Below are 17,610 nucleotides of genomic sequence, written 5' to 3'. Positions count from 1 at the left end.
GAGGAAAACTTTCTATCCCGCGCGCGGTTTCGGCAAAAAAAGGAATAAGTACGCGCGTTCTCGCAGGGAGTAGAGCAGTGACTTGGACCGACGCGATGTGTAACTGGATCGAGATCATCTTATTGAGTTTTCGTACTTTGGGATTCCGCCCGCCGGCGAACAACGGCGACGCTGATGTTCGCGCGACCGGAGGCAGTGTGAATTTGCTTTTCAAATTTTCCTTCTTTCGCTCCGCGCCCGACCAACTTCCGTGGCTGCCGTAGGATCAATGGGTTTCCGGTTTAGCATTAGTTTCGCATCTTACCGCCCTTGCGAATGCGGATTCCTCCGCATCGTCGCTTCTCTGAGGAATTTGCGGGTGAAAACAGTGGAAAGTAGTCTTTTGTGCAAAAAGAAACAAGTATTGCATTGAGAAATTTATACAAACAAATAGCAAATTGCGTAACAAATTTGGAGCACTATAAAAATATAATGAATGTCTTGCACGCATTTATAGTTTGAGTTAATAATTTTTAACTGGGAGACAGTTCTTTCTCTTTTTCTTTTTCGATGCGTCACACCGATTGATGAGAGACGCTGATTTCTCGATATCGGCATCGAAATAGAACCCCGCTTTAATGCCAGTTTCGAATGCCAAGCTCCGAACGGAACAATATTGCAATTAGGCCCGTGACAGTCGATCGAATGTCCCGTTGCAAGCGTGTTACACGCGCAGCGCGCCTCGCGAGCTTGATTTAGGCAATTTAGATCGTCGCAGCCTGCGTGCTCTGCAGGCTTTCAACTGTCAGTTCTTGTTCTGATGGCGAAATCGTCGGGAGAGTCTCTCGATCGGGTTTGCCCGTCGGCAACGTGAAACAACAATGACGACGACGGTGGCGAGGGAAAATCCGGGAAAAGACGGAGAAAACTTTCGACGAACGAGCTAACGAACAAACTTTTGTTGCGGATTACCGTGTATTTCGTTGCTGCAAGATCTTGAGCGAGAGACGAGATTTCATAATGATTCGTTTAACGAAACGGCAACGCGTTGATACGAAGTCGATAAACCGACTATTAATTAAACGCATGACAACGACATACTGGATCTCTGGAATTCTCGAGCGTCTCGACTACTCTGCACTTTTTAAAAGTTTATAACATGAACAAAAGATGAATCGATTTTTAGTCATGTTAAAAATATTGCTTGATGAAATTCTTACAAAATTCTTGGAAAGGATGAACAACCAATGATTTTTAGTTTAATTAATTAAAATGAAAAAAAAAAGATATGTGTAGCATAGGTATTATCTAAAAAATTAAACAAGAATATTGAAAAATAAAGATAAAGGAAAAATAAAAAAGAAAAGATAAAAAATAAAAGAAAAGATAAAAAATAAAAACTAGAGACTTATATTGCAGCAATCTAAAAAAAATTTTTTTTTAAATAATTTAAAAAAAAATTTTTAGGATTCTCTTAGGACGTTGTCAAAGCTCTGAAACATAAAACACACCATAATTTTTCTTTATTACGAAGATATTGTAATACGAATATTAACGCATAATCTCCGTCGCTCTTCTTAAAGCTTATCTACCTGCTTTCCCGACCACAAGACCGAAAATATCATTACCGTGCCAATCTCGCGCTTCTCGTTGCTCGTCTTTAAAGCGCTGTAGAATCGCCAAGATACTACTCCACCAAGATACTACACCACGAAAACTCAATGGCGAGAAACAAGAAGCGAGGAAAGTTATCTCGTCGAAGTGCGTCGTCTCGGGAGAAAGTGGGAGCTGCTCATCGCGGTTGAGGAGCGGCGGGACTTGACTAGGAAAGTTCAAGGCGAGGGGATGAAGGTGGCTCGCGAGAAGGGAGATCACGCGTCTTATCGGAAAACGGAAAAACTTTGGGATGAAAATTGACGGTCGACGACGAAAACATGCGAGCGCGCAGGGAGATTTTAACACCTGCCTTCGCACCGTAATAAGACCGTTCACGTCGGCTTTAAAGCGGTCCGTACGCGGACCGCCTAAGCGAATTAAAAGTATACGGAGAGAAAGCTTCTTTCTCTCTTTTTTTCTTCCCGTCCCTTTGACCCTGCCGTCGTCTTCATCGTCGTCGGCGTCGTCGTCGTCGGCGTGGAGCTGGAAAAGTTGCCCGGTTACGTCCACCGTATTGAAGTTTTTTTTACATCCGCCGAGATAATCTGGCTTAATTAATTTAATTTCGGAAAAGAGGAGGGCTATGACCTTTCCCGTTCTCTTTCTTCCCTCGCCACGCTTCGTTATCCTTCTCCCAGCTGAGTTCTGTCGCAACGACGGATATTTTATTTATGCGAAAGTGATTTTACGATTTACGAGGCACGATGTTACTGGTTGTATTTAGAGACCCCCTCGTTTCTCGCAAGAATGCGCGAAGAACGGTCGAAATAATTTAGAGAATATTTCTTTTCCTCGTTAAGAGTTTGCGGGAAACTGCATATCGAGAAAATTCACGTTAAAATATAGAAAATGACGATGGTCAATCGAAAATCCTTATATCTGAAAATAATAATTAATATCGCTAACGAGGCTGAGTACAATGGCATGTGTATCGATTTTTTATTACAACGCCAGATGGAAGCAGACAATTAAATTATGTTGAAATCATGAGGAAATATCGGACATCAATATATCGGAACCTCATTCTGGCATAATTATTTTATAACACGAAGTATTTTCATTCTTCCCTCTCATCAGAATTTATAATCTGTTTTGACAACATTTCCGTAACACTGTCACGTATTAATATTCCTCGTATTCTGTGAATACCTCGCGAGTATATATTTTGTATATACTATTTTTAAATTAACAAAATGCATTTTTTTATAGGATATGTGCATTTCTCGCATATTATTTATATTTCTTACGTAAAGCGAACATGTTTGTATCTTCTCTTCTTTATATTTTATATTTATATACTAATTCTTTTATTATAATGCTTGTGTATGTATTGAACAGGAAGTCTATCCTAAGCCGAAAGGCAAGGATTAATGGAAAATAAATAAATAATAAATATTATAATGCTTGTGTTGTATTTTTCAAATCATATATTTATTTTCACATTTTTATTTTAAATTGTAAAATCTTCAATCGAAGGTTCGTGTTCGGATTTTCGAATTCGCTATTCGGATCCGTATTATATCATTTATTATTATTATTCTGAATCGCATTGAAGTGATAATGCAGCTTACAGAGAAAATGAGGGTGTAAGTAGGTTTTCGCACCCTATATTACACATTCACATTCCGTTATATTATATAACGGCATATATATATTATATAACGACACGGTAAAAAGGCGTTATAGGCAAAATTCCATTTATTTGTGCGTTCACATATATTTCGCATCGAGTCATATACATGTCAGTCGGTGGTAGCAAGTGTGGAAAGCTCATAAAAACGAGGCACCCTACACATAGACGGGTACTTCGTACACTAATAAAATATTGGTAAAGAAAGGCCACGTCTATTTTTATTATTTATTCGAGGAGAAAGCTTACAATTATAAATCCTGATTAATATGCTTTTTTATCGGTTCGTCGAATATTTATGATGGATGAAGTTTTTAGCAAGTTTACGAACGTACGATATTATAAATCATGTAATATCGGAGTATATCGCTCAACTATATCTATTTCAATCGATATTAGCTCTTTTGTGTCAAGTAGGATAGTAAAAGAAATAAAGTGGTGTGCGCATAATCCCTTCTCTATTCTTGTTGTCGACATGAATCCATTTATTATACGTACAGTTATAATTGCAATAGATTTGCATGCGTAAAATAATGTCCACGATTATTAACTCATAATATGTAAATATTTACAAGTTGTGCCAAAAATGTATAAACGAAATTATTCTATGATTTACTTCTATGTAGAATCGGCAACTCGAGGCTTGAATTTTATTAGTTTTTATGGAGCCGCCCCGATTAAAGAATTAATCGTATAGAATGCTTAATCGTGAAAACCGCGAACATGGATGTTTGAATAATGGTATCAAACTATTCTTCTCTCGTGCGAGAAGAGAAATAGGACGTATCGAAGAAAGTGGGTCGGGTCCTCGTCGGTAGGCGAAGACGATGATGAACGAGAGGGTCAGGACACGCCGGAGAGAAAGAGCGGACGGGAAAAATAATGCGATTCTCGCGTGAGAATCGCGTGAGAATCGCGCGAGAATGCCAAGGACGCGCGAGGGAAGCTCATGTCGAGAGAAAGGGAGGGCGAGAGATCTGGGGAAGGTCCTAGGATGAGAGGGTGAGAGTTTCGAGAAACGGCCTTCTCGCCTCTCTCCCCATTCCGAGCGGCGATTTGTCAGACGGGCGAATATACGCCCGTGAGATAACACACCGAAGTTTCGCAGACGCTCCGGACGACCGTGGACTCGCCGTTGACAAATGCGCGGCCGTCATGGTACCGTTTTCGGGAAACGCGCGTTTTGTATGCCGTACAAATGGCGATCGCGACATACGGGGATGCTATATGATAAGCAAGCGTACCATCCAGGAACGGGATGATCCGGACGTCGCGGTCGCGAATGAGTCTAAATATATGTCTGCGCTCTTTTATCGCAAAGACGATATCTTTTCAATTAAGCGAATATCCGAGGCATTCGATTTTTGCATAATGGCATAATAAAAGTTTATAGCGATGTTAAAATATCAATGGTGGAAAACTTGATGGAGAACTTGGTTAGGTAATACGATTGTGCGATAATTAAAAGTACAGATACCAATTTATGTAACATGGTTATAAGTGAATATCATTTCTAATATCTGTGTGTAGATTTTGTGATTATTATTATTTAAGATAACCACAAAATTTGTATATATGATGGAAATTATACATATAGAGATGGAAAAACATGCGCATAGTTTGCATCGAGAAATAACATGCATAATAATATGCATAAACGCGTCAATACATTGTGAATCGCGATATGTGCATCACAATATCCCGGCAAAAATAAATATTTATAGTTAAAGAGCGCGTATTTTAATAAACGCCCACGTCAATTAACGTAACGTTTCGGTGTAATGAGTGTGTTTTTGTAATTACGCGACTAATGCGCGTAATTATTGATACGGAACGAGCGTTTCGGGCGGGGATGATAACAAATTGAAGAATTGGAAAGCAAGAGCGTGCTGAAAAACACAATATGAGATTAATATCCTCAAACTCTCATGAATAAAGCGGAAACATTAGCGCATATTATATCAACGGCCGTCATTGCTCGCGCGGATATTTACAAATACTACCTCGCTCCCAGGCAATCGATTATATGCGAATGCGGGCACTCGGTATTTGCAAGATTCTAGCGGTAATCAAATAGTTAATTATCGACGGGAAATCATCACGCGCTCACAAACATGATACGCGATAAGAAAAGTAATATCTTAAAATTCGAGTGAGAGAGCGAATAATTCTTTGTCTCTCGCGAGTATCGGGGAAAACACAAACGCGACGCTCTTTTGTAAGCATCGCTCGTCGACGAGACATGGAGCGTCCGCTGATTACGACGATGACAAACGGCAGCGTGGGAATTACGAAATGAAGGTTTAATAAGGTATGAGCCGGATCGGAGCCGTTGGCTACCGCCAACGGGTTCCCTGCAGTAATTAACAAATCCAATTTTAATCGACGGTTCAATTCGCCCGGCCGGCCGGAAACACACTCGCGAACGAACGGGCGAGTGTCGTGTCGTTCCGTACATGCATTCGTCATATCAACGTGTAAAACTGATTAGCGGTACCCCTCGCGACGCAATTATCTCGCGCCGCGCCGCTCGTTCTCATTTTGTCGCGCGAAGTAAACGAAATAAGCGCGCGAACAAAATAAATTCCTTTGTCCGCAATCTACGCTTTTAGTCGGCCTCGCTGGAAACCCGGCTGATGATAATTAAAGTCGTCCATCGATTGGCGGACTTTTAATTTTTCAGCTTATTGGCCGTGATTATAGACACAAGTAATATTACATTTTATTGCCATTAAAAATATATATTATGAATGTAATAAATATAAAATAATAATTATGATAAATTGTGAAAATTAAATTAGAACAAATGCATAATAAATATATGTCAAGTTTATTGTATTTTACAAAACAATTTTGTGAGTGAGCAATTTTAAAATGTAATTGAAAGAAAAAATATTTTATTTTTATTATTTAAGGGTTTGCTTCTTTATCTAACAGATATATATATATATATATATATATATATATATATATATATATATATTACAATATTTATGTCGCGATTACGTGGAAATTTATTTTCCAGAAGCAAAACTAACAATGGTAACAATGTCTAGCTCATCGGAGATGACCGTCTAATTAAAAATCGCGAGCATACTTTTTGTTATCGCTCACTTTGCATTCTTGCGCAGTTGAAAAAAATCGGATTCCGTGGCATAGTATCTGCGATTCCCGCGCATCGTCATCGAAAATCGTCATTCGAATTGGAAACATCGTATCTCCCGCATCTGGAATTTTTGTGCATTGCATGCACATTGGCATCCTGTGTACAAAAGTTCGAAAAGGGCTAAATCGGAAAATCGGTAATACTTTTGAGTATTAAACGACGCTGGATACGCGATCGTTGAATTGTAAAACAAAGCGTGTATCGCGGCGGTGCAAGCATGCAGGTGCGAACGTTGATCGCGGATATTTCCGCGTTTTTTTTCGTAACCCGCTTGTATACGTGATCATGCATCGAGTTTCACGTAGCGTAATACGTAAAATACCACGTTTATTTAGAATATGCGAAAATGATCTAATAAAACATTTTTTATTTTTCCTCGATTAAATCCGTAGAATAACTGTATTAAAAAATTAATATATTTTCGAATATTCTATATTATCACAACGATATAGATTTACCATATTTAACATAAAAATGAAATGGATAGATATAAAAAGAAAATATAAAATTGTTTTTACTTTCTTTTTTCATATTTTAATATATAATCAATATAAAATATAAAATATTTTAATTTAATATTTTTATTGATATAATTTATATAATTATATATATTTTATATTTTTTTATATTATATATTTTATATTTAATACATATTTTAATTTATTATTTGTTTAAAATATATTAAAATATTGATGTATTAAAAATAACTTTTTTCTACCCACGTGTGTACTTATAATATTTTCGAGTGGAAATTATGGGAGTCTGCAACGCGATGTGGTCTTTACATGCGCGATACGTATATATACGGTGGCTGCTTTAACAGGGCACAAAGACGGATTACACGGGGCGGATACTCTAGGCGTCACGTGCACGTATGCGTAATTATAGTCACGCGCTGGTTGACCGACACATCGACGCGCAATATATTTACGGTTTATTGCAGCGCGTTTATGGACAGAATTATAGTCGGCGCTCGTTTTAATGGATGTCGAGACTGCACCTCCACGCGGTGCTGGGCTCGTAATTTCACATCGCGATTCGATAAATTATTAAATTCGATCGGTTTGACTATTGTCAGAGCGCGGCTCGGTTTGGACACTAAGACTACGTTATGTTCTATTAAGGTATGATCGATTATGGTTTGCGGCCACATTGGCAACCGATCACGACCGGATCAGACCTAGATCCGCCGATTGTGGTTAGATTCGATCAAATATACAAACAGGCTTCCGGCTCTTCAACATAAATGCGATATAATGACATATATTTGTCACCTTCTAATGATATAGTGGCTTTTTATATATTATATATGAAATTAAAAAAAATTATAAATAAAAATAAAATTTAAATTTCGACAATTAAAGATGAGGATATTTTGGATTTAATAGAAATTCAAAATGAAAGAATAAAACGATTAGATTCTACGTATTGACAATGTTTAAGGCCCAGTTCCACAACTCGAGTTAACCCGAGTTTAATACGTTAAACTGGGTCCTGATTGGTCCATCCATCACTTAAACTCGGGTTAACTGGATTGTGGAACTAGGCCTAAAAGTACTTTTAACATCATGTATACTTAGAATTGTTGCTGAAGCATCTGTCGAATGTATTTCGTAGAGCGCCACGTCTCCCGGTGCCAACAACGATGGCCTCACGAAGCAACAGCTGGAGCTCATCCAGCAGATCATGCAACAAACGCAACAGCAACAACAACAAACAACTACGCAACAACAGCAACAACAACGAACTACTACTCCATCGACAGCGGTAGCTACACAGTTACAGAAAACACAAAAACCGTCCATCAAATCCACCGCGTCACCCGGCAACATCTCCAACAATTCCGGAAGCGGGAACGCGACTAGTAATGCAAGATCGAGTCCGAAGCCGAAAGTCTGGAGTCATTCGCAGGTAAGTGTAACATTGCGAATAAAAAGTGCGACAGTATTCTATATTTTTCAATGTTGATTGCAATCGTTTGTCGAGTGCAGATGTCAAAAATTGCATCAAGCGCTAATGATTGAATACAATTAATATGATTTAAAAATAGTACACTGATTCTAACAATGGTCACGCTTTTTAATAATATTGCGAAAAGAACTAGAGAAATCTATTAATATTCACTAGTAAGCATGAAAAGGAAATTTATATTTGAATAAGGGAAAATTTATTAATTTTTTTTATTAGTTGAAATTAAATTGATTAATAAAAATATGTCGATGCATTTGAAAGGTGAGAAATAATGCACTAGATATTCACTTTAATAAGCAAAGTACGTAATTCCAATTATATTTAATTATTATATTTAATATGATATTTCGATCGCGAGATAAACCGCGTTAATGAATATCACGATTGCGCCTTGGAGAGATAGCTCATACACATCCTCTATATATGATTTTATTATGTGCCGCATACAACGAGATCCCGAGATAGCGCAGAGAGCAATAAGCCCGAGTACCTTCAGACTGCTTTCTGTTGAAAGGGCCCTTCTTCCGCATTAGACAGCGGAAGTATTACCGGGCGCGTCCAAGATCCCGTGTACATGGCTCGTTGGAACTCACCGCGGTAATCTTTTGTGCGGCGAATACACCGCAAATCGCATTACGTATCGCGGCCGGAGCGAATACCATCCCGGTACTCGTAATCCTCCCGCGCTCGTCGACGAGAACTCGTCGAATATTATACGGAAACGCGAAACAGCGAGATACCCTGCGCGCGTGACCCCTTTGTGCGAAATTCTGTTCATTTTCTAGTTGAAGCACGAAGCATGTCGGATAGAACGATAAGATAGACAGGCACCGTATCCTGAAAGCTGTGTGTAAATGAATGTGATAAATTAAAAAACATTGAGATAATTTTGCAAACATAAGGGAAACATATTTCATGTTTCCTACATCATCAATTCTAATGAAAATCAACACAAAAATTGTTTCAATACAATTCGGTCGGTTCTATTCCGTAACTTTTTAACGAATGCGTTATAACCATACTACATATTTTTAATTTAGTTACGAGTTGAGTTTTATAACGCATGCGTTGATGAAATGTTGCAGAATTGTATTGAAATAATTTTCATATTGATTTTTATTAAAATTACAAAAACATTTCCCAGCAATTCTTCGGTCATCCTCCACTTTAATGAATTAATTTCTGTGTCATATTAAAATAACAGTCAGGCCGGTTCCGCGAACGGGTTTTCGAGACAAACATTCGCGAGCGCAAAGATTTAAAGCCCTCATCAAAAACACGTGCCATGCTTTAATTTATCCCTTGGATTATACGAGATGCTCGCTTTATAAAATTGCGTGAATCCTTAATTTGTCCATTCGCTTCCCTTTTATATCCTTGTTCTTCCGGCCGTCCGAATCTTCGGCGATCAAAAGACCGGCGTGAAAGGTACCTTTGAGCGAACATTTTCACGGTTCGGCGCATTGCAGGACTTTCTTTTATTGTCCTTTTGTCGTCTGTCGGAGAAAGGCGTGTGATTAGCGTAGAGTCGTAGCCGAAAACGCAATCGAATATCTTGCTTTCGACACGTTGCAAAAAGTTGTGTCTTTAAAATGTTCTAAAATTATTATGTCTCGCTATATAATATATAAAAAATATATAATATAAAAAAATTGCTGTTAAATTATTATTAACGATATCGTTAAAAAATGAAAGAAAAATGTATTTTCTCCGGATAATGATCTCTTCCTTCTGCCATTATCGAGTACCTGTATAATAAAAAAGCAATGTATAATATCCGCATCGATACGAAGCGTTGACAAGAAATATTAATTGGCGAGTCTTCGTATGCACCGAGTGTTAGCCCAAGAAACTCGTCTCTTCAGCGTACAAACATATCAAGCGAATGTCCAACACGTCAGCTGCATCGACCCGATAATAGCGACCGAATGCTCCCAGACTGTCCATAAACCGTTTACTGAATCGTTACTGAATCATGCAAACGGTCGTACATAGTTACATTTGATCGGCAATTTTAAACACGATCCGTTTGCACTACGTGAAACAGCTCGTATATTTATATTACATACGACAGATTTTTTTTGATGTACATAAATTGCAGTAATAATAATTGATAATTAAAAGAATCATATATCGCTCAACTGCGTTATGATATTGGCACAATTAAGATTACTTTATTAATTATTAACCAAAAGTTTATACATCCTGATGGGTAATAATTATATCGCGGTCGATGACTGTACAAGTTTATCATGGCTTAACTGTCGGCTGTATAATTACATTTATCGCTGACCGCCTGCGATAAAATTGTTCATCGATCGTCGCGTTTGATGCAAGAAAACGTACGCGCAGTCCATCATCGAAGAAGATCCTTGCTAGCCTGTATTTCAGCGCGTTTTTCCGCGACGGGATCCACCCCCGCCGCCACCAACCCTCGTCTCTGTACCGGTGGCATTCTCTACCACCTAACTTCATTACGTTAATGGCATAATAACCATTGCGGGCGGACCGAAGAGCTTATGCGCCGGTACGTCGATGTCCCTAAACACGGCAAGAAGCGAGCGCGCAGTAAAATCGATCCGATCTCCATTAATATGTATGAGGTCTTCGCCAATGGACGCGGAAGGGCTGAAAGGAGCGGGGGAGTGAAAACGGAGGGGGATTCGTACTCTTCTTGCTGTTCCCTCCTACCTCGACGCTTCGAACTGTGCGGGCGATCGCGAAATGCTCTCGGAAACCGTCGTAATTGCTTAGGAACTCGGGGACGAACGGATTCTTCGGGATCTACGCCGCGATGAAGGGAGGATTCTGCATGTAAAGCGAACTCTGCAAACTCGATTTAATTGCGATCTCTTGCACAATTATGTTATGGTCGCGAGCGTTAGCATTGTTGGCGGGCGTACAGTGAAAATGTATATACATCAAATTACAGCTCGAGATATACTTTTCATCCCCATTAATTCTTATTTATATATTTATAGAAAATTTATTATATATAAAATAAATATAAAGATTCACTAACAATAAGTGTCTTAATGTTACATATGTGTATATAATAATTTTCCATAAATACATAATAAGAACTAATAATATACATTTATTTATTTTTATAATTATATATATAATTCTAAATGAACTTTTAAATGCGTGAATATCGTAAGACGAGACTCTGTTATCGTTGCCATTGGTAATGCAAGCTAGAGACATTAGAGACAGACGCATAAAGTAAGCCGTTAAATTATATTTAGCCTTCTTATGTCATTTTGATATCGTAAACACGTCTCGGCCATTATCCGTCAGTTTTATATCCCGGCGCACGAAAATATTCATCGTATTTCCATGTATATTTATGATCTCCGTCCCGTTCTAGTCCAGCTACAAATATATACACATTTGGGTATCGCGCAAAGATCCGTGCGTTATATTATACTATTGCGGTACATCGTGGAAACAACGAAATTCCGTCATCTTATATCCAACGCGAAACGTCTTTTTTATCAACGTGCGAAGAGAAGCTACTAAATGTAGTTACAACTTAGCTGCATAGCCATAGCTTACATTGCAAATTACATTTTGACTTCTCCCGATGTTATTTTATTATCTAAAAGATATTCATCGTCACATGTCGAATTCGCATTACAAGTACCGATGATAGGATATCTATGGATGCGCTATATGCGTTATATGCACTGTTCATACTAGTCACAATCGAACGCGTATGTAACATATCATCCGTGAAATATACATGTTGCCGCGATTACGGTGACGCAATTATACGTTAATCCGATTATATTTAGCCTTCTTATGCTACTCTGATATATCGTGAACAAACCTGTTGTTTACGATACTAAACTCGCAACATTCCGCGTACATGTGTATCAATCTATGCAATCGAACGAGCACGCATCCGGAAGAGCGAATCGCGAGATTCCACTTGCGAATCGCGTCGCAAACATGCGATTATCTTAGATTTATATGTATCTCGTCGTTCTCAGAGAACACAGAGGGAAGCGTCACGAGAGAACGTGCACCGGGAATCTCGGTCGCGTATCGCGAACGTAACCGAAGGCTTCTTAGTCATCTCCTGGCAACGGAGTCTCTCAGCCGCGAATAGTGCGATCTCGTGTACAATCGCTTTGGCATAGTGCACACTCGAGAGGCATGCGTATCACGTCGTGTTACGTTACTAGTTTACTCCGATCCTACAACTGCATCAGGGCTCCTTTTACGAGTGCCTGTTGTACTATATATATTCTAAATATAAGATATAACAAATTAACAAAAATGATATTAAATTAAATTTATATGGTAAATTAAAATGATATATAAACGAATTTTTATAAAAACAAACATTTCTCACACGCGAAATGTTCTCAATTAATTACATTTAATTTATTCTCATGTATTTTTTACACTTTGATTTTTATCATTATTTTTAATTATATTAATTTTAGAGTTATTATTGAAAGACTATCGATATGGACTTAAAAGACTATATATGACCAACAAAGAGAGAGTGCCAACTACAGTTGGCGTTTTACGTGTTTTTCAAGCCATGTAGCACTAAACCCGATGTATTCCTCGAATGCGACATATTCCAGCGATATCAAACCAGTACGACGTCGTAACTGTATAACTGCTGGGTTATAACCCTTGCCCCCGAGTTACTCTCTCAGCTGCTACTTGTTACTTACGTAAATATTCACATAACATACATGTTCTGTAGACTCCGGTTCATTACGTTTACGAGGTGACACGCATATTAAATGCAAACGCATATTAAACGCTTCGTGCATTTATATTAATTTCAACGTGGCCAAAGTATTAAATTTGAGGCACTTACTCTTCAAATATACTTATAGAAACAAAAAACGTTTATTTAGACATGTAACTAAAATTTCCTACGATAATTATTTCTCAAAGAACAAAGTTTTCTGTGAAAAAAAGTTAGAAAGCCTAAGAAATTCTGTGACAATCCCTAAAGGACAAAGTTATTAAAATCGCAATTGATGTGCCATTAATACATAAATATATATATAAGGATCAGCGAAAGATTCGAATGCGAATCAGGATGGCATTTCCTCTCGTAAAAATTTCCTTTGTTAATAAACCAGGCAACAATAATAAATAAAACACGACTCAGTCAAAGATATTTCGTCGCAAGGACGATTCATAAACTTGGCGCAGGATTCGACATAACGATCGTATGCGTTTTGATCATAAAAAGAAGTTCGACTATAACGCAAGTCTTGTAATTAATATGATCCGGTATGTTTCTCGATACTCGCAAATATAACGATAATCGAGAGCACATAGATTATGTAATCTGAGGAACTTTTAGAACATATTGTGTTTTAGAGATAGTTTCGAAAAGAGTAGGTGAGCTCCGCTAATATTAAATTCCGATGCTATTATACTTGACAGGAATTCGATTTGATTTACATTGAATAGCAGAGTATATGTACATTTTACTAGAGAAAATGCAGAAGTAGAGACTAGTTAGACTCTAACAAGAATAGCGATAACGGTAGTGTTACGTCTCGGCGCCTCTGCGGTATAAGTAATTTAACAAGTAACTCTGGAAGGATGTAATCTGTATCTTCGCGAAATTACGGTTGGCGGAAGTCTAAAAGTTGAGCTCCTCAATTATGAAAGATCGTTGGTACGCCGCTCGTTGTTCCACAGGCGGACGTGATATAGTCAAGTTGGCGTTACTTAAACGAAAGTTGGGATGTTTCGTTAACCCTTAAATGAAATTTTTACATGGCCGCTCGAAAGCGCCTTTCGAAGAAGAGCTGTCTTTGAACAAGCCGGTTTAATCCCTCAATGTATATTTAATGTGCCTTTAATTTCTCTTCTGCATCCTGAAGTAAAATGCAAAAAAATATTTAAACACAGCAATGATTAATTAATTTAATAACATCGATAAGACAATATAATGTAATATATGGTCGAGAATTATATCATGTTAAATGTAATATTAACCATATTATATACATATAAAAAAGATATCTGTGAATGAAATTAATTCTAGTTTGAAGCGAGTTGGAAAAGTTGCTATATTATTTGGAGAAAGCAGTAGTACGATATCGCAACATGGCGCGAGTTCTTTCTTTTCTGTTATGTGCAATCGTGAATTTACATCGTCGCCCGAATTGAATTAGAATTTCAAAGCGAAGCGAGAACCGAGAGCGGAATTTGTACACGAAGGTATAGTATCGTCATCATCCGGCGGGACGGTCAATTACCGACTTCTCTCTCCTCCGAGGGGAGAAGACATTCAGACGGCCAGGCTGAACAAAATACGCATGTTTTACGCGGCCCCGCAAATAAGAATTACGGCTTGTCGTTACCGCCGAGGCGCGTGTGCGATACGACGCGAATAAACCCCTGTTCGCGAGAGAACCCGGCTCCGACCACCCCCGGCTGATGTCGCGGTCGTTTGCGCTATCGTAAGTTTATGTCGTCGGTTGCAGGCTACACGCTACCTCCTGTCCGCACCCTCCTTCTCGACTCTCGACGTCGACGACGACGGCAACAACGGCTCGCTCTTTATACGACGCGATAGTTTCATCGCGAAACTGTCGCCGTTCGCATCTGTCACATTTCCCATTACCGCGCGAGCATACACCCGGTCCATTTCCCGACGGTAAACTCAAGTGCGCTCTCAATTCGCTCGCCCCCGATGTTTCTCTTTTACCACCCGGCGCGACGGCGGCACCTTTTCTCTCCCCACGCGCGAACCTTACAACCGCGGGCTTATCGCCGTGATTAAACGAAATGAATTATCTCGGCTTTAATCGGCTGTTACGAAGAGACGCGCGGCAGTTCGTCGCTAAGCTCGCTATCTGACAATATTGTTGTTGATTAGATGCCAACTCTCTAAAGAGTTCATTCGGCAGACGGCAAGAAACATACGCGATCTAATTTAGTCGCAGTACGGTTGTTAATTATGAAACTTGGAGAAACTGAAGAAGCTAGAATATAATGGAATATGAAAATTTAAAGGACGGGAAATCTCGGTTTGGAAATTATTTATAAAAATAAAAATTCGATAAAATTTCTTTTTTACAATTAAAAAAATTAATGAAATAAATCTTACGATTTAGATAATTTGATAGAGAATTGTTTTTCAAAAAATTAGCGTATTTTCATTATAATATTTTAATTATATTTATTTTAAATTAACTGTCATCGTTAAAAAAAAGAATTAAATCAGAACAAGTAAATTTAAAATAACTTAAATAACATAATAAATTTAAAATAACAAATTTAAAACGATCGTGCAATTCGTGCACATGATGTAGGTCACGCATTCTAAACTCAATTGAAACATCGCGAAGAATGCAAGAAAATTCCTGAGACGATATCGGACCTGGCGAATTATATTCCAGCGAAAAATTCTCGAGAAATATTTATCCAGCGAGCAGACTCCGTGCCTGCGGAGATGTTAGTATCTTCGTCAAATATTACACGACCGCCTATAGCGCGTGCGCACTATCTCACAGTTTCCATTAATAAACACAAGAGAGTCGCGGAGATAAATTTTAGCGTGACGTAAACCGAGCAACACCGGCCTTTGATACCGAAACACACAGAGAGAAAGAAAGCGCTACAGCAGGCGTTTTTATAATATATGACTTCTTTAATAAATCGCGCGCGATGCTGCAACGGAGTCCCAAGACGCTGTCGGAGACAAGGTGCGCTGGTTCATACTTTATCGAAAGAGAGAAAGAGAGAGGACGAGAGAGAATGACGTTCCTCACGGCGGAAGTAAAAATTCAATGCCCCGCTTAAATAACCCATCATCAACGGCGTCTTCCGTCCGGTCGCTTCGCAGGGGTCGATATACCCCCCGTAAGGGTGAAGCGGGGTGGCGGAGAAAGAGGAGGGGAGAGAAGAGCAGGTCCCCCGAAAATCCTCAGGGGTGCGATCGCGGACGGACTAGACGCGCTTTCCACAACGTATCTTCCCACCGTTGAACCCGCTCGACCGGTGTCACGTCCACCCCGTTACGCGAAAGAATTTCGTCGGCCCTTCCGTTCCTAAAGAGACCCCCAGCGAACCGGGAAGGGGACCCCCATGCGATCCGGCGCATCTCCCGATTCTCCTCTACGACTTGTCACGTGCGCCAATGACGATCGAGCGGCCCGAAAAATTTCGCTTTCCGAACCAATCGCCGTCGTGCGGGAATCGCGACGATTTCTCGTGTCTCTTCGTACGTTGGAAGATCCTCTTGACGGCCTTGAAAAATCACAGGCACGTGCGGCCTCCTTCCCGTGTTCTAAATTTTATTGTTAGTTTTATGTGCGCGAACTCGTCGATCGGGACGAGCAGCTGGCCACGTTGGTCACGTTTCGCGCCTTTTTCGTCTTTTTTTTTATTTTTTACTTTCTATTCTTTTGATTTTCTTTCTTCGCCGCACTCGTTTCTCTTCCTCGTGGCTTCTCGCTACGATGCATGCCCGTCTATTTGGCCGTGAGCGCGTGCTACGACCACGACCCGGGGTCGTGAAACGTCGCGACGCGAGGGTTTTTTAAAGGGATAACGCACAGCGCTTCCTGACTCGTCCTTCCGTTGTTCCTTCCGCGATTCATCGACATATACAGTGGGATTTAAATTTTAAACCATACCGAAAATGCTAATGCGCCCGACATTGCGGCGACCTCGTTTCTTTTCCTGTCCCTGGGTCAAGAAAAACCGTTGCCGTACATCTTGGCTTTTAGGTGATATGTATCTTTAAGCCAATAGAGACGATTACTTCTCTCTAAGAGATTTCGACAATAAATTGTTGACCGAAATTTACGCAAGTTTGTATGTTTCTTAAACGATACACGTTACAATTCGATTTTATTAAACAACGAGAACTTTGTTGCGGAATAATTATTTTTCTTTACAAGCACAATAAACTTTTCTGTTTATTTCATTATTTATTGCCGACATTATAATTTAATATAGTCACAATCGTTATTACTTTTTCATTTTTAAATTAACAATATATTTCTTATCAGAATGCCTCATTGTTGTTCCTCCGATATTCTCTCTTTGAATCCCCCGCATCACATACAATATATTGCTTCGAAGCGATGATATTACAACGCTACGCGCGCGAGACATTCCTATCTAGATTAATTAATAATGTATATACGGTGCTGGGCGAATTTTCCACGGTGTGCAGAATTCTTCGATCGATCCTCTCCGACGGACG

The 17,610-nt window shown here is 39.2% G+C and overlaps 1 protein-coding gene across 7 annotated transcripts in view; it reads left to right on the top strand.

Moving 5' to 3' along the window:
• The window catches only part of LOC145976494 (uncharacterized), a 304,704-nt gene that overhangs the window by 243,796 nt on the left and 43,298 nt on the right, over positions 1-17,610 (top strand). For all 7 annotated transcript variants that reach the window (XM_083107612.1, XM_083107608.1, XM_083107607.1 and 4 more), the window contains one exon: positions 8,049-8,342. In XM_083107612.1, the coding sequence (XP_082963738.1) occupies positions 8,049-8,342 (294 nt within the window). The remainder of the gene's footprint in view (positions 1-8,048; positions 8,343-17,610) is intronic.

The sequence above is a fragment of the Camponotus vicinus genome, unplaced genomic scaffold (genome assembly GCF_025532165.1).
Source record: "Camponotus vicinus isolate PSW18456_S1 unplaced genomic scaffold, iyCamVici1.0 SCAF_9, whole genome shotgun sequence".
In the NCBI taxonomy this organism is placed as follows: Eukaryota; Metazoa; Arthropoda; class Insecta; order Hymenoptera; family Formicidae; genus Camponotus; species Camponotus vicinus.
This window is presented reverse-complemented; position numbering and strand designations above follow the sequence as displayed.